General features: G+C 40.7%; 1 protein-coding gene across 1 annotated transcript in view; it reads right to left on the bottom strand.

The window, feature by feature from the left end:
• Positions 1–23,396, bottom strand: part of UBA2 (ubiquitin like modifier activating enzyme 2) — a 43,193-nt gene that overhangs the window by 2,215 nt on the left and 17,582 nt on the right. Inside the window, exons 9-16 of the mRNA XM_047710941.1 lie at positions 16,378–16,477; positions 15,166–15,332; positions 13,323–13,416; positions 13,123–13,235; positions 9,598–9,753; positions 8,116–8,212; positions 2,304–2,409; positions 750–886 (exon numbers count right to left, since the gene is read on the bottom strand). Of these exons, the coding sequence (XP_047566897.1) occupies positions 750–886; positions 2,304–2,409; positions 8,116–8,212; positions 9,598–9,753; positions 13,123–13,235; positions 13,323–13,416; positions 15,166–15,332; positions 16,378–16,477 (970 nt within the window). The remainder of the gene's footprint in view (positions 1–749; positions 887–2,303; positions 2,410–8,115; positions 8,213–9,597; positions 9,754–13,122; positions 13,236–13,322; positions 13,417–15,165; positions 15,333–16,377; positions 16,478–23,396) is intronic.

Raw genomic sequence — 23,396 nt, 5'->3', positions numbered from 1 at the left:
GCTGTTGTGGGACATGAGTAGGTAGGAAACATCCCAATCTGAGTACACAGTAAAGCATCAAGCACTAGCACAGAAAACCCAGGGAAACAGAGCCTCTGATGCACTTTACCAAAGTTATAATGGTTCCGAGAAAACTGTGAAATGCTAAAATCCTGTACTTTTTTTTTTTTTTTTTAAGATTTATTTATTTGACAGAGAAAGAGAGATCACAAGCAGGCAGAGAGGCAGGCAGAGAGAGAGGCGGAAGCAGGCTCCCCGCTGAGCAGTGAGCATGATGTGGGGCTTGATCCCACGACCCTGAGACCATGACCTGAACTGAAGGCAGAGGCTTACCCCACTGAGCCACCCAGGCGCCCGAAAAATCCTATACTTACAGCATCTGTTCACTCCAAATAGGTGCACTGATTTGTTTCCCCTAAATACAACAGGCACCCCAAATCCAAAACTACTGCTACAAAGAATGAAGCGTCCTCATGCACTAGCAAATTCACTGATATTTTCCAGTTGTAAAAACCCACTAACAAAAAAGAACAGTTCCTATTTTCCATAGAATTTCCCATTCTTAAATGTCTTCAGGGTTCCTATATTCAGAGCTCCATTAAAACAATGCCAAATCAATACACACCTGCAAGAGTCCTATGGATTTCTGTTTTATGGTCAAACTCATCAAATAACCACAGTTCATTTCTACGCAGCAGCCCGCTCGGTGGGTATTAACAGGGCGCTGGCTGACTGGGGCCACGACTCACCAGTGGACGTGGAAGGCTGCGCTCCATCGTCGCTGCCATTGGTCATGCTCTTGGCAACATCTTCGGCTTGTTTGGGCCCCACTTTTTCTGGGGCGTCACCAACAACTTCAAATTCAACATCCTTCCCTAGGTCCTCACTGTAAAAGAACACCACACTGTGAAACTGGACCACGCGACTATTTACAATAGCAAAGGCACAGCAGAGACACTGCTCCTCAAAGCTCTCAGTGCACATACTATGTACACAGCAAACAGAGCCCGATTTTCAAAGAGCTGATAACATGAAAAATAGGACTGCACATAACAAATTTTTGTGATAATTCAAACGGTCAATACCACTGCCCCTTCAAATCAAGGAAAAGGTCTTTAAAAAATATTACAGAAAAAAAAAATTACACAACTTTTACTGCTAGAGCAGAAAATGGACTTCAAAACTCTGTGACCCAATCTAGCTCTTAGGCATTATTTCTTCAGCTACCATGTTTAAAGATTCTACACACACTGCTCTTGACCAGAGCCATCTGGTGTTTTAGGAATAGGGAGGTTCCATGGACTCTGGGTCCCCCCATCTTTACCAGCAACACCCTGCTTTTGTAATGAGGTCCCAAAAACATGTATGAAAGTTTAATGCATGAAAGTCAAGCCAAAGACTTACATGTTATAAGGGGGTTTCTGTTCCCAGAGCGCTAAAAAATATGATAAAAAAACCCCTAATTATGCCTCCTCTTTAGACACCATCTGATATATTCCCATTTTATTGTACATGTCCTTCCATTGTCTTCTCTTATATAACTGAACACAAGCACACCACCGGCATCCAGTGGCGTCTGAAGCCAGAGATGACTCCCTAGCAATACCTATTTTTGACTCAACTGTCTAACTCTGGGAAACTCATACTTACTAAGTCACATTCAGTCTTTCCTGTCATTCTGTGCTTTTTAGAAACCAACCAAGTACTACAATGTGATATTCTCCAAACAACTACATAAGCTTCAAGTTCACAGAGAGATGGCAATATTGGCAAAACAACTGGATGCTAATGGCAACTCCCTTCACATTTGTTTGCTGGGATGGTACCCGAAAAGTCCCAAGTCAGGGTGTAGCTGAGGTGTATCAGTGGGAGCAGTGCACCAAAATGCACCTGACTCAACAGCTAATCATACTCAGTTGGAGGGCCATCTGTCCTCTGTTAAATACGTGCAAATACTCCGTAACGCAAGCACAAGAATGCTTTTTTATATAAAAATGGGCAGGACATTAAATCAAAGAAGAAGAAAAAAATACATGATTCAAAAATCTCTATAGGATAATTTTTAAATGTCTTGGTATTGTTATATATCACTAATGAAATATTTGTCTACTGGGAGAAAGATTTCTTCCTTTCTTCTAATGAATCTGTAGGTGAAGCCTCAGGGAACTTAGTAGCCAACTCAAGTAAATACACTTCATGGCTTCAAATGAACAGTAGGGCTTAAGGTAAGAAAATATTTTTTCTCCAGTTTAAGTTTTTATATTCAAATATTATCTTAGACTTAAAATATTAATAGTTCCTACCTATGAAGGATGTTGATCAATAAAGTGTAGTCCTGAAGGAAGTCGTCTGCTTGAAGCCGGCTCCCATTTCTAATTCCAAATTCTGACAGCTTTTTGTGATTATTAGCTAAGAAATTGGAAAGGAATTTAGATACTTCAGTTATATATTCCATGGAGCAGTCATAGTAGTTTAAAAAAGATTAAACCCCTACTATAAGCTGAATCAGGTCACTCCCTCAAAGTCATATGTTGGAGCCCTAACCCCAGCATACGTCACTGTATTTGGAGACAGTGCTTTTTAAAAGAGGTGATTAAGTTATAATGAGGCTGTTAGGGTAGGCCCTAAATCAACCTAACCAGAATTCTTGTAAGAACCCCCTCAAGAGAAAGCGAGCCTGTGGACATTTTGAATGACTCACAGCTGCCAGAATTATGAGAAAACAAATGTTTTTCTTTCTTTTTTTCTTTAAAATTTTTTTTATTTAACAAAGAGGGAGATCACAAGTAGACAGAGAGGCAGGCAGAGAAAGGGGAAGCAGGTCCCTCAATGAGCAGAGAGCCCGATGTGGGGCTCAATCCCAGGACCCTGAGACCATGACCTGAGTTGAAAGCAAAGGCTTAACCCACTGAGCCACCCAGGCGCCCCAAGGAAATAAATTTCTATTATTTAAGTCACCCTGTGTACTCTGGAATGGTGGCTCTACCAAACTAATCCACCAAAATATTAGGCACTTAGAAATTCAACTCTGAATGAAGAATATTCAACTACTAAAACTGGTTAAAAAGAACCAAACTGTGAGAAGTTCTGGCAACATTCTCCCATTCACACCAAATTAATTTGGAATCCCGGAGGAGCTAAAGAACAAATTGGAGTTGTTCAAAATATGTTTTACTTGCAAAGAAGTTATCCAGGCCAATTTCAACAAACTACTTTTCAGCAAATTCTATAATTCAGAGAAAACTTTGTTGATTTGAAAGGATTTTCCATTTTTCAACATTTCTCAATGGCGAGCCTCTGGGACCTCCCAGAAATAATCCCTCCAATCTAGCTTTAGCTTCCACGTGTCACTTCTGCTTCATGCAGCACAGCGGCTAACACCCACTGGCACTCAATAAGCCTTTGCCACATGGATTGTAAATACTCTGACGAAGAACAATTCCTCCAACCAAACTTCTGATGTCACCACCTCCTCCTCCCTATTTTTGAGTTTTTCTGTCTTAATTATCCTTTCTCTCCTGCACATTCAAATGCTCTTCTCTTGACCTGTAAAAGCACTCAAGTGACACTTACAAAATGAAGTGCTTACTCACTTGGCTCCCAGTTTCACCCCATCTTCATGACAGACTGCGCTTTAATGAGTATTTGCTCCACGAGGGGCACAGAATGCATAAAACCTGTTTACCTATGTAGTGCCTGGCACAGACTAAGTAAATTCCATTTTACTTACTTACGTACGTACTTAACTTATTTATATATATATATATATATGTATATATATATATATGTATATATATAAATATACTTATTTATATATATACATATATATATATACATATATATATATACATATATACATTTATATATATACATATATATATATATGACAGAGAGGTCATAAGTAGGCAGAGAGGCAGGCAGAGAGAGGGTGGGAAGCAGGCTCCTCAATGAGCAGGGAGCCCGATGCGGGGCTCGATCCCAGGACCCTGAGACCAGGACCCAAGCCAACGGCAGAGACTTAACCCACTGAGCCACCCAGGCGCCCCAGTAGATTCCATTTTAAATTCTAGTTATTGGGCGCCTGGGTGGCTCAGTTGGTTTGGCGACTGTCTTTGGCTTGGGTCATGATCCTGGAGTTCCGGGATCGAGTCCCACATCAGGCTCCCTGCTCGGCAGGGAGTCTGCTTCTCCCACTGACCTTTCTCCTCTCATGCTCTCTCTCAAATAAATGAATAAAATCTAAAATAAATAAATAAATTCTAATTATCATTAAATTTATGTGACTTTTCTAGATAATCTAATTACCTCTTTTTCTTTGTTGGGTTTTTGTGATTTCTTTTGTTGTTTATAAGGAAAATGGTTAGAAAGGATCCTCCCAGGGTGCCCGGATGGTTCAGTTAGTTAAGCAACTGCCTTCAGCTCCCGTAACGATCCTGGAGTCCTGGGATTGAGTCCCAGTAGGGCTCTCTGCTCAGCAGTAAGTCTCCTTCTCCTGCAGACCTCTCTCCTCTCATGCGCTCTCTCAAATATATAAATAAAATCTTGAAAGAAAAAAAAAAAAAAAAAAAAAAAGAATCCTCCCTTCTTGACCCTGAAACCCAGAAACTACAGACAGTTTCTAATTCTCTTACAGATTTCTTCCTTTCTTTCTTTTTTTTAAGTAAACTCTATGCCCTATGTGGGGCTCAAACTCACAACCCAGAAATTGAGAGCTGCATGTTCTACTGACTGAGCCACCGGGATGCCCCTACAGATTTCTTATTTTAACTTCTTAATCTACCTGGAGTACCTTTAGAGAATGATAGTTCTTACCCAGACTTCCATCCTTAAGCCCTTTCACACATTGTCCACTCACTACAAACTCCTCAGACCCAACATGTTTGAAAGAGGAATAGTTACCGTGCATTCATTCTATCCTGGTCAATTAGCATCATCTCTAATTCATACTCCTGGGGACAGTCCTGTATCACCGCAACAACGCTATTTTTCCTCACCTGGCCCGTGAGCTCTGACTCCCAAACTCAACTACGTCATCTGCTAATGCCTCAGTAAACATCCCTCACTATTTTCATTTTTTTCTTCCTAAAGAGCTCCCGGCTTCCTCTTTCACATGCTTAACTCCCCCTCTGCAGACTATGCCAGAAGGTAATATATTACTTCCCTGGTTATAAGCCCTGGTGAGAGCAGGGCTCTGGAGGAAGAGGATAACAAACACACGCCGCATGTATGCCACAGAAATCCCTCTTGCTGTGCCAGCATTGGCAACCCTGCGGAATACCACTTTCCAGTGAAACAAGTAACTGGCCGTGCCAAAAGCCTCTTATGTTTATAAAGGCCGTTGATTCTGCCTACGGACAGATACTGCCTTCTCTGCCCAGAGGACCTTCCCATCTTTAAGAACCGGCCCATTCCCATCTTTAAGAACCGGCCCAGAAGTCCTCTCTCCTGTGACCCTTCTCTCTTCACAAGGCTGTAACTCCTACTTTACACACACTGTTCCTATCGTTATTTCTCAGGTTGTAGTAAATCCACTTGTTGATCACCTCTCCTTTCCTTCCAGGCTGTCAAGTACTGTAAAACAGGGACTGCTGCCTTATTCACTCTTGAATTATAAATACCTAAGACTAGACCTATAACACAGAACCCTGAACAAATGCTCACACCCTCAGCAGCACATGTATTTTGCAGAAAAGGCCCAGAGATTTAAGCCACAGAGATTCTTTTTTTTTTTTAACAAATTTTTTTAAAGATTTTATTTATTTATTTGACAGAGATCACAAGTAGGCAGAGAAGCAGGCAGAGAGAGAGAGAAGAGGAAGCAGGCTCCCCGCTGAGCAGAGAGCCCGATGTGGGGCTCGATCCCAGGACCCCGGGATCATGACCTGAGCTGAAGGCAGAGGCTCTAACCCACTGAGCCACCCAGGCGCCCCTAAGCCACAGAGATTCTTGACAAGTTTCCATTTTTAAAGTCCTAACATTTGAAAGAGCTGGCCAGAACCACAGAATGAAGGAGAGAATGTATAGTCATGGATAAACTTTGTGTGTTATGAAGAGAGCTGGCTAAAATGGGGCTTAAATACTCAACTAGATTCTTTAAATAGACTACTACCTATCCAAAACATAGCCTCGAATTTCTCATGACTTAGTAGCGCAAACATTTTCTGGACAAAAAACAACAGTCAAGAATCCCGACACTAGGTTTTAATGTAAAGGCTTGACATTTGGGGCGCCTAAGTGGCTCAGATGGTTGGACGTCTGCCTTCGGCTCAGGTCATGATCCCGGGGTTCGGGGACAAGCCCCACATTGGGCTTCCTGCTCGGCAGAGAGCCTGCTTCACCCTCTCCCTCTGCTGCTCCCCCTGCTTGTGCTCTCTCGCTCTCTTCTGTCAAACGAATAAATAAAATCTTTAAAAAAAAAAAAAAAAAAAAGCTTGACTTTTAAAAAATTTATTATTTATTTGACAGATCACAAGTAGGCACAGAGGCAGGCAGAGAGAGAGAGGAGGAGGCAGGCTCCCTGCTGAGCAGAGAGCCCAATGTGGGGCTCGATCCCAGGACCCTGGGATCATAACCTGAGCCGAAGGCAGAGGCTTTAACCCACTGAGCCGCCCAGCTGCCCCAGAGCTTGACATTTGATTAATCCCATCAGGATCTGGCAAAGTGTCCTAAATAAGTAAAATGGCCAATGAAAAAAATGTGTGAATAAATACATCAAGTATTTGGTGAAAAGAGTGCGTCCAGATTTTAAAAGTAATGGTACACACGGGGCGCCTGGGTGGCTCAGTGGGTTAAGCCACTGCCTTCGGCTCAGGTCATGATCTCAGGGTCCTGGGATCGAGCCCCGCATTGGGCTCTCTGCTCGGTAGGGAGCCTGCTTCCTCCTCTCTCTCTACCTGCCTCTCTGCCTGCTTGTGATCTCTCTCTGTCAAATAAATAAATAAAATCTTAAAAAAAAAAAAAAAAAAAAAAAAGTAATGGTACACTGACAAAATTAGGGATGTGGCAAAATCAAATAAAACAGAAGCCCAAAGAGATGAGCTGCCAAAGTGACCAAAGAGGTATGGGAACATCTAAGTCTAACCAGACTGACTAGTGCAGTCTGAAGGGAACATAACGATAACCAATTCTAAGAAAGCTTAAAAAGATTCATATGCGGGGCGCCTGGGTGGCTCAGTCGTTAAGTGTCTGCCTTCAGTTCAGGTCATGATCCCAAGATCCTGGATTCAAGCCCCACATCAGGCTCCCTGCTTGGCAGGAAGACTGCTTCTCCCTCTCCCACTCCCTGTTTGTGTTCCCTTTCTCGCCGTGTCTGTCAAATAAATAAAATCTTAAAAAAAAAAAAAAAAAAGAATCAAATGCATTGTACTTTGTACAACAAATACATTAACAAAAAGGATGACATGCTTGAACTTCTTTAAAAAGATTCATTTATTTTAGAGAGAGAGAGAGAGTACAAGTGGGAGGGGCAGAGGCAAAGGGAGAGAAAATCCCAGCGGACTCTGTGCTGAGCACACAGGCTGACGCAGAGCTCAAACCCACAAACCCGCGATCATGACCGGAGCCCAGACCAATGGTTGGATGGTTAACCAACTGTACACCCAAGCGCCCTGACCTGCTTGAACTTTTGAAAAGGAAAGCCTAGAAAGCCAAAAGTGGGTGGTGGTTTTTTCAGCACTACTTTCTGCTCTACAGCAGGCTATCAAGGCTTCTTTCTCTACTCTTGGATGAAACACTTCATAGCCTTAAATTACCCTTCCTACCCTAACGGTCAGGGCAATCTTCTCATTACTACTTTAACTCCCAGGATCCATGATACAGGCAAGGTGGTTCCTTGTTAGTGGAGAAGAGCATCAGGGTCACTGTAAACCTAACTATGCACTGGGTTCTCAAGAAACAGCCCCTGAGATACCCTGACAACATGGGAGCCCCAAACCTGGAACTGTGGTGATCCCAGCAAGGCAGTGCCACCTGGGGAGCACACTTTCATGACCAAATATTGCCCCTTCAGCTGTGATACTGAATAACATGTACGGTAAATGGACAAACTAATGTTATGTCTTCATGGATACAGTTTCCACCCAAACCAGGGGAGTGAATAAACACGATGCATGATACCTTCTGTCTCTCCTTCTTCTGAAGATATTAGGATTGTTCCTTTCCCATCTTCAATTTGGACATCAGGTGCTACCATAGCAAATTTTTCTTTCACTATCTATAAGAAAAAAAGATTCAAAATATTAATATATATAGCTAAAGACCATAAAAAAAAAAAACACACATTTTCCCATAAAGGCTCTTACTTTCCCTTCCATTGGAAAGGGGCAAAGCCATTCTTTAAGAAATGTCAGGGTATGCAGGAAAGCACTGGAAATTCACCAAATTACTCCATACCCATGTTGCCCACCATCCACCCCCACGTATAACCACTGATAAAGTTCAGATAAAACTTCCTCCAAACGGGAGACTGACAACTCTTGATTGGCTCTTAGTACTTTGTCCTTCCCTACAGATTAGACTGAGCTAGACACTTGGCATATTTCGTCTTAGTCTCTACGCCAATCCTGTATTTGCAGATGTTTTGTAGGTGGAAAACTTCTCATAAAACTGATTCTCGGATAGTTTTTCTCTTCCCAAGTTCCATCTCTTTAAATTCCAAGATGGATCAGGAGTAATCTGTCAAATACTATCTGCTCTTAAAAATAACAGAGGAATTCTTTAAAAGTCTCATTATCCCACAAATAGTGGGCTTGCCTTTAAGCTCAAGAATGACTATGTACCAACTATAATTATTTCTTAAGAAAGCAGTGGGGGCAATCACCCTCTGCTGGCCAGTATACCAAATCCTGTTGCTTCTCCAAGAAGCATAAGTTCAAATCAATCTGCCCTATGCAATCAGTTCTGGGAGAAAAGCTTTTTCTCCCTCTTAAGCAGTCTGGGCCATAAGAATCTATCTCCCCCATGTCATATAAATATGAAACATGACGATGGGGATTAACAGAGAGCAATCTGAAGTGATGCCAAAAGTGAGAAGTGGAACCCATGTGGGCCATTTACAGAGAAACTAATCTAAACTAATTTAGAAGGAACCTAAGGACCAGATCACATCCTAAACTTCCATTTCCTTCACTCCAGAGATCTATTACTGGTGAATCCAGATCCACAAATGCAGCATGTCATAAGAGGTCAACTTAACACACTAGAATCAGGACCATCACCAGACCGTTTAAGGATACTGCCTGTCAGGAAACACAGAAATTGCACACTATCTGGGGACAAAGTGTCTCTCACTCGCCAACACACTGTATCATGTCTGTACCACCCGTGGTGCACATTCCATCCAAATTCATCTATTCCTTTCTGGGATGTGAGGCACACACTCTGGAACCACAGACTGAAAAACCAGTAGGAACCCAGACAGTAAAGCAACCTAGAATATCAGAGCAACGCACTTTAGTAGTCAGAATCTTTCAGAATCATTACGTGGCTTTTAGTTTGTTAACACACTAACACTATCAAGCAGAAGGGAACCTAGGTTTCCTGTTTTTAGGAAAGGAAAACAGACAAACCTTGTGGAAGAGAACCAGCCCCTGCACTTACCTTATCCTGTAATGTGAGAACAGTCACTTTGTGGACGTTTAGCCGAACAGTCACCTCTGGCTTGCTGGCACATACGTAACAATTAGGGTTAGGACGATCCAGTGCACAAGGCACAAGAAGCTTCTTTCTTGGGTTTGGTTGTTTATTCAAAAAAATCTTTGGAGGAGAAAAAATACATGCAGAATCCACAAATCTGAGTTACGATTTTATATACCATACAACCTAACGTCCACCATCTTCTTTACTGTACAGCTAATAAAAAAATAACTTAAATATTCCCTTTTAGATTGGAAAAAAACGGAAGAAAAATCATGGCCTTAAAAAAAAAAAAGATTTTATTTATTTGACAGAGAGAGAGATCACAAGTAGGCAGAGAGGCAGGCAGGAGTGGGAGGGCGGGGGAAGCAGGCTCCCTGCTGAGCAGAGCGCCTGATGCGGGGACTCAATCCCAGGACCCTGAGACCATGACCTGAGCTGAAGGCAGAGGCTTTAACCCACTGAGCCACCCAGGCGCCCCAAATCATGGCCTTTTTAATAAGAGCCTGATCTTTCAACTTTCTTTTCTAATTAGCTGCCATGTGAAAGGCTGTGCTTACTGAAAAGAAATCTTGTACTAACAACTAAACTATTCTGCAAACTAATTTAGCAAAAGTAAGGGCCTAGCTGTACTCATCCTTGGTAGCACACTAAAACAATTTTTGGGTGTCTTCCTAGTGGTTGTTCTTATCAATATGAAGCCAACTTCTCAAAAGCAATACACTTACTTCTCCAATTAAGGATAATGCTTTCACAGATGTACGGAACCAACATGCTGCCTTTCTTTTCAAGTTGTCTATGATTACGACATAAACGTTTATTAATTATGAGAAAACATAATGTACTTCAGGCAGTATTAGCACCTATTTACCATTTCCCTGGTACCCACACAAAAACTAAAAGCCAATGCAAATTTTTTAAAACAGCACTAAAAAAAAAAAAAAAAAAAAAAAATTGTAAAAAGGAACCAGCCTCATATTACTACAAAGTTTGGCAAACAATAGCAAGATTAATACAAAAAAATGTCAGAGGAATGCTGGAAGCAAATACACAAAGTCTCATTTCTTGATGACCGTTAAGTGTGGTCCTGCTAAGATGACTTAATTCTAAAGAGGAACCCTATGGAGTCCCCAATTTTTTTTTTTTGGGGGGAGTCCCCAATTTTAATGAAGTAAATCCTGTGCGAGGCAGTAAGTGCTGGGGGGAGGGCTCCTGTACCAGTACTGCTAGTAGTTAGTCACTGCTATCAGAGCCAGAGGCAGGGTTCAATGGGAGAACAGATTTGACCTGAGGCTTCACTGGGAAGGTAACTGTGCTAAGGGAAATCAACAGGAAAATAAACAAAACATTAACATGCAGGTTAAATTGTTACTCCATCCTAACATCCACTACATAAGTGGGAACCAAAAAAACCAGGCATAAACGTCACTAACCCAAGAGAAGGACAAAGCTCAGTAAGCAAAGAAACAAGAAGGATGCTATAGGAAACAGACATTTTAATAAATTCGACAAATACTGTTTGTGAGCTCAAAGGGATGCATACAGTAGCCACAGGACAACTCAGGCTACTATAAATTAGAAATCAAAAAGAAGTTAAAAAAAAAAAAAATGACAGCCAGGGGCGCCTGGGTGGCTCAGTGGGTTAAAGCCTCTGCCTTTGGCTCAGGTCATGATCTCAGGGTCCTAGGATCGAGCCCCACACTGGGCTCTCTGCTCAGCAGGGAGCCTGCTTCCTACTCTCTCTCTGCCTGCCTCTCTCCCTACTTGTGATCTCTGTCTGTCAAATAAATAAAATCTTTAAAAAAAAAAAATGACAGCCAAAAAAAATTTAAACAGCAAACCAAATGAAGATGACAGACTGGCAATGATTCTATAGTCCTTCATCCCAACATTTCATGAAAACAAAAGGTTTTTGTTGTTTAAAGTAGGCTCCAAGCCCAACTTCAAGCCCAACGTGGGGCTTGAACTCACAACCCTGAGATCAAGACCTGAGCTGAGCCACCCACAGATGCCCCAACAATGTAAGATATTTTCAGAGTTTATCAATAATGGCACTAAAAAGTAGGAGTACTACCATTGCAGAGGAGGTAGTTACTGGTCATTTCAACATTGTAGTACAAAGGAGAACCTAAACAAGAGCAAAAGTACTGGCTACAATTTTTCTAAGAAAGTTTTTTGAGGGATGCCTGGGTGGCTCAGTTGGTTGGGCGGCTGCCTTCGGCTCAGGTCATGATCCCAGTGTCCTGGGATCGAGTCCCATATCGGGCTCCTTGCTCGGCAGGGAGCCTGCTTCTCCCTCTGTCTCTGCCTACTTGTGATCTCTCTCTCTCTCTCTGACAAATAAATAAAAAATTAAAAAAAAAAAAAGAAAAAAGTTTTTTGAATCACTAAGCTGGCAAGAATTCAGTAAAACTGCAAATGTTAGAAGCAAACTAGCTTGACAAAACTAGCTTGACTAGCTCAGACAAAAATGAGAGAAACAAATGTTTTCCTTTTTGCTATAATTTCCAGGAAGCTTACTTACACATAAACTCACAAGATAACTGGAACAATGGTTTTCCCACTGCTTTAATCAATTTTATTGTTTTAACTTTTTATTTATTTTTTTTTTTAAGATTTTATTTATTTATTTGACAGAGAGAAATCACAAGTAAACAGAGAGGCAGACAGAGAGGAGGAAGCAGGCTCCCTGCTGAGCAGAAAGCCCGATGTGGGGCTCGAACCCAGGACCTGGGATCATGACCTGAGCCGAAGGCAGCGGCTTAACCCACTGAGCCACCCAGGCGCCCCTGTTTTAACTTTTTAAATGATGTTTGTTTTTTAAAGATTTTATTTGACACACAGAGAGAGAGAGAGAGAGAGAGAGAGAGAGAGAGCACTTGAGTGCTTAAGCAGGAAGTAATGGCAGAGGAAGAGGGAGAAGCAGGCTCCTCACTGAGCAAGGAGCCCGTCCCATGGGGCTCGATCCCAGGACTCTAGGATCATGACCTGAGGTGAAGGCAGAGGCTTAACCAACAGAGGAGCCACTCAGGTTCCCCTTAAATGATCTGTTTAATGTGCTTTTTATAAGTTACTTTTTTCCCCCTGAAGTATAGACTACTATTTTTAAAAAATATTTTATTTATTCATTTGAGAGAGAATGAGACAGAGAGTATAAACGCAGCGGGGAGGGGTGGGCAGCTGGGGTGCAGAGGCAGAGGGAGAAGCAGACTCCCTGCTTAGCAGGGATCCGATGTGGGACTCCATCCCAGGATCCTGGGATCATGACCTGAGCTGAAGACAGATGCTCAACACACTAAGCCACCCAGGTACCATAGACTACTATTAAAAAGAAGCTGGACAGGGGACCCTGGCTGGCTCAGTTGGCAGAACATGTAACTCTTGACCTCATGGTCAAGAATTCAAGGCCCACACTGAGCACAGAACTTACTTAAATAATAATAATAGTTTTTTTTAAATTTGCATAAAAAATGCAAATAGAATACTCACTGTTCTACACTGGTCTATTTTTCCTGATAAAATCTTCAATCCTTCCAGTACTATTAACCCAGCAATCACTGCATTAGTGGTAGCGATAGCAGGAATAATGTTGCCTGCCATTGCTGAAAAACAAAGATGAATATGTTTACCTGTTAAAAAAGAGTAACTTAGAATTTTAGGTAGTACAACTAAAGTATATAATGACTCACATTTTATATCAAATCTGCTTTTCATATTCATACTGAAAATATGCATCCTGAGGTTCGCAGCAGAGGTGACAAAGTCCATTGCAGATGGGTCATCCTGCCAACAATTGAAGCAATTTAAAATGTCTTCCCACAAACTTACTAATTTAGTTAGTATCACCTTCAGAACAGTACTTTCACATGTTTTGTAACACTGCAGACAGTAATCAGAACAAGAAATGGCCTTAAGGAAGAAGCCAAGGTCTCATTATCAACTTCCTGGATCCAGGACTGTAGCCTGACAAGAATGCCAAGACCCACCAGGCCTCTAGGAACTCACTCCTGCTTAAACAAACACAGTGGACACTAAGTGTATAGACCAGAACACCAATTCCATTCACGGACGGTGGCAACCCTCTCCTGGGCCCATCTGTCTGTAATGGAGGTTACATTTGCTGGTAACAGCAAAGAGATAAAGGCTTTTTAGAGAAAAGGGCTTCGTTAAAGACTCAAACATCTGGACTACACCTTTTGGTCTTCCGTCTCCAAATTCCCTTCAGATACACCACGCTTCTGTACTTGCAGTTTCTTCTCACATATGGCAATACAACAGAAGTCTTCCCTGACCATTTCTATTCTTCCTGAGATTGTATCTTGGTTGCTTTAGATTTCACCAAGGTTTCCTGCTTCACTAAGAACATACTATTCTAGCCTGTAATTCAAAAGCACCTTAGAAAAAGCACTGACAGGATGTGAGTTCTCTATATACTTACTGGCTGGGTGGCTAGCCCGGGACAAATGAAATTCCTTAAATTCGTAATTCCTTAACTATTAAGTAGGGAAAACCATATAAATATTTTACAATGTTGTGACGAGGATTAAGTATGAATATTTAACAGTACCTAATAGTGTACATCAGGTACTTCCCTAGGCTCACTATATCCACTAGATGTAGATTTTAATCAGAGGGTAACAACCCCCAGTTTCAGTTTCATTATCTAGCCCCTGTGTATGAATGAAAATGTACCAAATAACTATTATAACAATGAAAATATGTATTTATTAAGTAATCTTTATACAACATAAACCCAAAAGGATGTTTACAAGAATCCCCACCCCAAAATATAAACTTACTCTATTTTAGATGTCTAATTCAGTCACAGTTTCAAAATTCGCACAAAATTACCATCGTAGCTTAGTAAAACTGACCAAACTCCTCCCCTTACATCTCATGGCAAATATCTACCATCATAGAAACATATAAACTTTATCACAACTAAATCACTTGTAGACATAGAAAACACTGATTACAATTAAAAATAAGATTAATTCATTAAGTTTCAAAATGACATCTAAACACAAAATACTATTAAATATTATTTTAACTTGTAAGAATAATTACATTTTTGTATTTAGAGGTCTCAGACCTTTCACTATTTCAATAAAAGGGCAATTTTATTACTTTCAAGGTTAAATCAGGCCCATGAGCTGTTGTCTCCAAAAGGATTTTATGACTTCTATTAACAAATCTGTATTACACAAGGAAGTTTTTAAGCCAGTGAAACATTTTCTCCAGTAAATTCACAGTATTTCTCTAGTCCAATTATATTCTCCAAACATAATTATAAACCACAAATCCACACCCAGCATCTAAAAATGAAGTTCTATGATATTACTTGAATTCACGTACAGAAAATTCATAGTTCAATGTAGTAATTAGAAGTGAGAACATCCAAGCAAAATCAACCTTATGTCCTCAAATTCTGGTAGAATAAATGATATCCAAAAAATTACTAGTTTCTGGTTATAGTTCAAGAAAAAAAAATATGCATGTGATATAGAATTGCCACAAATTTTCAAAACAAACCTTGTCCCATATGAGCTCAGCTCCATCCCCTTTTTCTGCTAAATTAACTCTCAAAGTCTCAATGCTCTTGGAAAAAAGACATGCATAGCTCTTTACATCTAGAACCTGCTGGTCTTTCAGACCTAACTGCGGTTCATTTTGTTGATCTGATGCATTGGTTTCTTCTCCTAAGGGAAAAAAATATTAGAAATTTCACTATTAAACATCATTTCTCTATTTTACTTAAAAACTCAGTGCTTGACTAATAAGAAAATAAAAATGAAACAAATTCCATTAAAATAATTATCAGGAAACTGCAAATATTTGTGCAAGAAAATTGCTAATAGTGATGAAGGTCATAAAATCATTGGAGAATTCAAAGATACAATGTCAGTAAGATGATAAGCATTATGCCTAGCACACAGCACTCAGTAAGTAGAAGCTATCGGAACCATACCTAAATTTAGTCCATGAAGTCAAATATTCTTTATTGTAGAGAACTGCTCCAAACTGACACCTGTAATCTCCTGGGACCCTTTAAGTTTCAATGTGCTGACCACACTGAATTGAATATGCTGTGCATATATTAATTACAATGTCACTTAGATAAGGCACAGACATAATGTGTGGAAGGGGCAGTAGGATAAGGATAAGGAAGAAGTTATTACTACAATAGTTTTCCTCACATTTAAAATTGTTAAGTATGTCCCTAATTTAAATCTTAAAGAGATAATCACACAAAGGTACAAAGATATATGTGCATGTATTCTTATCACAACACTATTTGAGGGAAAATATGAAACAAAGGATAACCAGTAAGGGACTAATTAAATAATACTGACTGGAAAGAGCAAGTAAGACTATATAAATGTGTAAGATTCCACGGATGTCAAGTGCATAAATAACTGCCCTTTGTTCCTGTGCACAGAAGCTGACGATCAAGACATTCCCTAAATGTTAACAGTGGCTATTTTTCTAGGTGACAAGATTTCTAGCAACTTCCTTCTCTGTATGTTTATGAAATTCTTACCATGAAATTCAGGGTTATTTAAAGATTTTAGGTGAGAGAATTTCCAATTTAGCTATCCAAAAGACTAAAATGTATTTAAGTTTATTTATTTATTTAAGCTATCTCTACAAAGAAAGTGGGCCTTGAACTCACGACCCTGAGGTCAATAGCCATATGCTCCTCTAACAAATCCAGCCAGGCACCCCATAAAATGTTTTCTTTACCTTGACTTTGTACTTCAGCCCAGTCCAACGGAACTGGAGGTTTCCTTTTCCGCCACAGTTTGTCCATTGTCAACAGATACCGGATATCATCTTTAAAAAGCTTAAAAAAAGTAAAAACAACAAAAAAATAAATAAATAAAAGATAAAACCCCACAAATCCTACAGTCCCCATGCTGATAAAACATAAAATTTCACTGCTGATTTACTATATTACACCATAAAATCTTCTGATTTAAAGACATGTCCTGTACCAGTAGACTGACAATCTCCAAAAGAATAACCCACAAAACATAAACCTTTTATTAAAAGAAATTTTACACAGAACGTCTGTATCTGAAACAGTGAAAGCAGAAATGCTGAGAAAAACGGAGTAAAGGAAACCTGAATAGTGCTCATGGTCCCTGCCCTCCTAAGTCACCACCCCAAAGCATACCTAAAGTTCCAAAGATCAATCTGAACCAAAATCATGCCAATCAAGAAGGTAAATAAACATATACCAGTTCCACAAGAATTGAGTAAAATCAGAGCCCAGAGATACCAGTTAGCAATATCATCAAGTTCACAGATATAGCAATAAAGCATAAACATTTTATTTTATTTATTTATCTGAGAGAGCAGGAGAGAGAGAGCACGAGCAGGGAGGAGGGACAGAGGGAAAAGCAGGCTTTCCATTGAGCTGGGAGCCCGACACGGGACATGATTCCAGGACTCTGGAATCATGAAGGCAGATGCTTAACTGACTGAGCCATCCAGGCACCACAAGCATACATATGTTAAAAGTACTGCTCTCAAAACCAGGATTTAACCACCTGTAACATCTTTGAAATGTGGTCTGCCCCCTCAAAAAGCCCAAAACCAAAACAATTTCTTTTTCAAAAGTGTTATGGGGTGCCTGGGCGGCTCAGTCAGTTAAATGTCCAACTCTTGATTTCAGTTCAGGTCATGATCTCAGGGTCATGAGATCGAGCCCTAAGTCAAGCTCTGTCCCGGAGTGGAGCCTGCTCAAGATAGAAACATGTTATAAGCATTATTATATGTAGCTGAGAAAATCAAGTACACTATCCTATTATAGAATTTCAGATGATTTTAGTATATTTACTTCTTCCTCAGCTGTATTTTCTACTGTCAGTTTATTTAGTCAATACGCTTATTTTATGTATCAGCTATGAACCTAAATTTGGCTTAATAAAAAAACTCAGGACCATTTCTTTTTAAAAAAGATTTTATTTATTTTATTTTTTTTTTTTTAAAGATTTTATTTATTTATTCATTTGACAGACAGAGATCACAAGCAGGCAGAGAGGCAGGCAGAGAGAGAGGAGGAAGCAGGCTCCCCGCTGAGCAGAGAGCCCGATGCGGGGCTCGATCCCAGGACCCTGAGATCATGACCTGAGCCGAAGGCAGTGGCTCAACCCACTGAGCCACCCAGGCGCCCCAAAAAAAGATTTTATTTATTTTAAAAAGAGAGTGAGGGGCGCCTGGGTGGCTCAGTGGTTAAAGCCTCTGCTTTCAGCTCAGGTCATGATCCCAGGGTCCTGGGATCGAGCCCCGCATCGGGCTCTCTGCTCAGCAGGGAGCCTGCTTTCCTTCCTCTCTCTCTGCCTGCCTCTCTGCCTACTTGTGATCTCTGTCAAATAAATTAAAAAAAAAAAAAAAAAAAGAGAGAGAGAGAGAGTGAGAGTGAGCATGAGCAGGGGAGGGGCAGAAGGAGAGAGAAAATCTCAAGCAGATACCCCAATGAGCCCAGTGCAGGGCTCAATACCACAATCCAGAGATCATGACCTGAGCTGTAATCAAGAGTCAGCTGCTTAACTGACTGAGCCACCCAGGTGTCCCCAAAACTCGAACTATTTCTATCAAAATATATTCAATTCAATCAATATTTATGAAGCATCCTTAAACATTTGGAAAACCAGCCGAATATACAAATAGAATATAAGTTTAGTGTGAATATCACATAGCTTTGAGTACTAACAGGAATTTTGTTCTGAGGAATAAGGAAAGAGTTCAAGGAGATGGTAACATCTGAAATGGGTGCATAGGTAAAGAAATGACTTCAGTATGATTTGGGCAACAAATGTGGTTAGACACATTTTACAGAGGACCTTAAGCGCTTGGCTAAAAAGCCTCCCAGGCAATGGAGAATTAGCATGGTTTTCGATGCAGAAGCTCCATGCCCTTTATCCAATTATTAAATACTGGGAATCCCTCAGAATTCTGTACTAAACAAACCATTTTCATGCTCTTTTCTCTTAGGCCTACGAATCCATCTAAACTTTCTCTGCTTGCCTTTAGGATTACCTGTCCTTACTCTATTATTCTACAGGAATCTCAAATTGATTCTATTGCCTTATTCCATCCTCTAATCCCTATACAACACACCTGCTTCCTCTTACCTACCTCAGAGAATGGCACCTTGTTAATTTTCTGCCCAGCAGGAAACCAGACATCATTCCTATTCCTCACCATAAACATCCTAAGTCTTTCTTTCTTTCTCTTTTTTTAAGAGATTTTATTTATTTATTTGACAGAGAGAGAGATCACAAACAGGCAGAGAGGCAGGCAGAGAGAGAGAGAAGGAAGCAGGCTCCCTGCCAAGCAGAGAGCCTGATGCGGGACTCGATCCCAGGACCCTGAGATCATGACCTGAGCTGAAGGCAGAGGCTTAATCCACTGAGCCACCCAGGTGCCCAGTCTTTCTTTCTTTCTTTTTTTTTTTTTTTTTAAAGATTTTATTTATTTATTTGACAGAGAGAAATCACAAGTAAGCAGAGAGGCAGGCAGAGAGAGAGGAGGAAGCAGGCTCCCTGCTGAGCAGAAAGCCTGATGCGGGGCTCGAACCCAGGACCTGGGATCATGACCTGAGCCGAAGGCAGCGGCTTAACCCACTGAGCCACCCAGGCGCCCCCCAGCCTTTCTTTTTAAAAAAGATTTTATTTGCTTATTTCAGAGAGAGAAAGAGAGAGATAGCGAGCACGCCTGAGCATGGAGGGGCAGGGGAGATCAGATCTTAAACAGACTCTCCACTGAGCATGGAGCCAAACGTGGGGCTCAATCTCACAACCCTGAGAAATGACCTGAGCCAAAATCAAGAGTTGGACACTTGGGGCTCCCGGGTGGCTTAGGTGGTTAAGCAGCTGCCTTTGGCCCAGGTCGTGATCCCAGGGTCCTGGGATCGAGCCCTGCATCGTGCTGCTTTGCTCAACAGGAGCCTGCTTCTCTCTCTCTCCCTCCCTTTGCCTGCACCTACCCCTGCCTGTTCTGTCAAATAAATAAAATAAAATCTTAAAAAAAAGGGAAGGGGGGGGAATGCCTGGGTAGTTCAGTTGGTTAAGTGTCTGCCTCTAGCTCAGGTCATGCTGCCAGCATCCTGGGATCAAGTCTACATAGGGCTCCCTACTCAATGGGGAGCCTGCCTCTCCCTCTGACTGCTGCTTCCCCTGCTTGTGCTCTCTCTCACAAATAATTTTTTTTTTCTTAAAAAAAAAAAAAAAAAAAAAAGAGAGAGAGAGTTGGACACTTAACCAACTGAGCTACCCAGTGCCTTAAACAAATCTACTTTTTCCTCCACCCTCCACTGGGAATGCAGATAGGTTGTATTTCAGATTATTCTAGCATTATACAACTTCAGAAGGCACCATCCCATATTGATTACAACAGGAGTATCAGGTCCTAGAATGGTGCACAGCATACCCTCTATATTTGATCCTACAGACCACCTTTTAATGGATTCCCATTGCCTTGTCATGACCTTTAAAAAGTCTTGCCTGATGTGGCCTCAGGTTGTGTTTCTAGTCCTCTTCCCACTCTTCCCTTAGATGGGAATTATTTCAGTTTTCCGACCTGAGACCTTCTTCGTATATGTAGCATTCTTATCCCCACCCCAATTCTTTAAAGTCTTCAGTTGAAATGTCACTTCCTGTGGAACACCTCTTTTGAACCCTCATACTAGATCCAATAACAATGTCTAATAACAATGTTAAGTCTACTTAGTATTAAAAAGGGTTCCAATACATCTGATCTTAATGCTATAACACTCTGAATTCGATATTACATGTTCCATGTTTGACTTTTCCTCTAAACAAAGAGCTCTACTACAAAGAGCTGGGACCCTATTTTCTATCTTATTCACTACTGTATCTCCTGTCAGAGTGGTGACCAGCACATAGCAGTTGCTTAGTTATCTACTGAACAGACTGGAGATGTGCTTCAGATAATGCTGGCATTCAAACTGCTCAGACTAGAATGGGAAGAGGAATATGGACACAAGTTTGGAAAATACTTTCACTATCCGTTAACATTTTAAGCATAACCAACATCTGTTTTCTAAAGAAAAGACTGCAACAAGGAAATAAATGCAACAGGTTTTAAGAGTCAACCTGTGACATCTCTTTCACTAAGGAAAGGAGAGGAAACATAAATTGGAGGGAGTAGTAGGCCATTTGGTTAGGACATTGGGACCTATGCATGTTGGAAAGCAGACAGGAGCCACGAAAAAAATCAAGAGAGCAGAGAGAAAATACTGTTTGAAAACTAAGGTACAGGGCGCCTGGGTGGCTCAGTGGGTTAAGCCGCTGCCTTCGGCTCAGGTCATGATCTCAGGGTCCTGGGATCGAGTCCCGCATCGGGCTCTCTGCTCAGCGGGGAGCCTGCTTCCCTCTCCATCTACTTGTGATCTCTCTCTGTCAAATAAATAAATAAAATCTTAAAAAGAAAGAAAAAAGAAAAAAGAAAAAAGAAAACTAAGGTACAAAAAAATTAAATTGGTAAAATACGGTGATAAAGAAAAAAATTTAAAAGCAGCAAGAAAAAATGAAGATAGTAGCTTACAAAGGAAACCCCTTAAGGCCAGCAGGAGATTTTTCAGGAGAAACTTTTCAAGCCAGAAGGCAATCACATGATATATTCCAAGAGCTGAATGGGAGAAACCTGTGGCCAAGAATACTTTATCCAGCAAAGCTATTATTCAGAATAGGAGATTAAAAACTTTCCCAAATGAAAAAAAAGTTCATGACCATTAAACCAGCAAGAAATATTATAGGCAACTCCATGAGTGGAAAGGAGAGACCAAAAGTGGCAGTATGAAAGTAGTAAACACAAAAGCAGTAAGAATGAATATTTCTGTAAAAAGTCAGTCAAGGAACTCACAAAATAAAAGGATGTAAAGCATGACAACAGGTTACACTGTTGGAGGTGTGGAGGCATAAAGAATGGGTTCAAACGTTAACAACCATCAACTTAATACAGACTGTTATATGGAGAAGAGGTTATAATACAAACTTAATGGCAAGCACATACCAAAACCACTAGTAAATACCCAAAGAATAATGAGAAAGAAATCCAAATGTATTACTAAAGAAAATACGCAAGCCATGAATGAGAGAAAGACAAAAACGGATCGGAGAAAATCTTCAGGAACCACAAAATTTTTTGTCTTTCTCACAAAAAATGAGAAACACACTTGATGAAATGAGTGGCAGGATGGAAGAAGCAGAGGAATCAATCAGAGACCTAAAAGACAGGGTAATGGAAAGTATTCAAGTTGAACAAAAGAGAAAAAAGAATTATGCAAAATGGGACAGACTTAGGGAACTTAGTGACTCTACCAAACATAACTAAAATTCGTATTACCAGAAGAAGAAGAGAAAGGGGGAGAGAAAACTGATTTGAAGTAATAGCTGAAAACTTCTCTAATCTGGGGAAGGAAACAAATATTCAGGATCTAGCGGGCACAGAGAACTCCCATCAAAATTAACAAAAGCAGGGCCCCTGGGCGGCTCAGTAGGTCAAGGCCTCTGCCTTCAGTTCAGGTCATGATCCCAGCGTCCTGGGATCAAGCCCTGCATCAGGCTCTCTGCTTGGCGGGGAGCCTGCTTCCCCACTCCCCCTGCCTACTTGTGATCTCTGTCAAAAAAAAAATAAAAATTAAATTAAAAATAGAATTTCAAAAAAATCAACAAAAGCAGACAAACACCAAAACATACTATAATTAAACTGGCAAAACAGAATGATAAAGAAAAAAATTTTAAAAGGTACAGGGGGTACCTGGCTGGCTCAGTCAGTACAGCATGTGACTCTCAATTTTAGTTTTGAGTTCAAGCCCCACATTCAGCATGGAGCCTACTAAAAAAGACTAAGGTACAAGGGGAAAGAAAAAGTAGAATTGACGTTTACTTAAAAAGATTTCTCTCATATAGGGGGGAGTCTGCACGAAGTGCAACCTTCTCTTGACGGGTACATTTTGTCCAATGGCTTCACACCTGTTTAATAAATCCTTAAGGTCATCTGCTCAATAAGGATGATAGGAATGTATAAGGCAGTTCAAGTAAAGCTGAGAAATCTTCCAGTGTCTAATTACGATAAACTTACTAGGGAGTAAGGCAAAAGAAATTAAAAAGACTTTTAAACATAGAAGTGAAGACCTAGCTGGACTATAATTAGATAGAGCCTATTAAAACAATCTTGTAGATTTCTCTAGAAATATTCAGCAGGCAAGTACATACAGAATACATATTAATGAAGATGGAGTCAACCAAGAATGAGAGGATTAGGAATTCAAGAGTAATTCAGTACATGTCAAACTCCCAAGAGATCTGAGCAGGAAAGGGATATAAGACGAGAAACAGCAGGAACCAAAGGGAAACCAAGAAGTTCAGTGTAAGTGAGGGAAGGAAAGCCAACCAAGAGTGTATAAGTGGGCCCCTCTATTTTAATTCCTATGAAGATGCTATATTGATTTAGCCTGAGTGCTAGAATTCTAAAACCTAGGGGTGCGTGCACAGCTCAGCTGGTTAATAAGCCACTGCCTTTGGCTGAGGTCATGATCCCAGGACCCTGGGATCAAGCCCCACATGGGCTCCCTGCTTAAGAGGGAAGTCTGCTTTCCCCATCCCCTGGCTCATGCTTTCTCTCCTGCTCCCTCTCTTTCAAATCTTTAAAATTCCAAAACCTGCTTAGCCTGATGACATCAATCAACTTATTAAGACAGCATTAGGCATAAAAAGCATGTGTTTCATATA

Source organism: Lutra lutra, chromosome 17 (assembly GCF_902655055.1).
Source record: "Lutra lutra chromosome 17, mLutLut1.2, whole genome shotgun sequence".
Classification (NCBI taxonomy): domain Eukaryota; kingdom Metazoa; phylum Chordata; class Mammalia; order Carnivora; family Mustelidae; genus Lutra; species Lutra lutra.
Note: the sequence above shows the minus strand (reverse complement) of the source record. Positions and strands in the feature narration are given on the sequence as shown.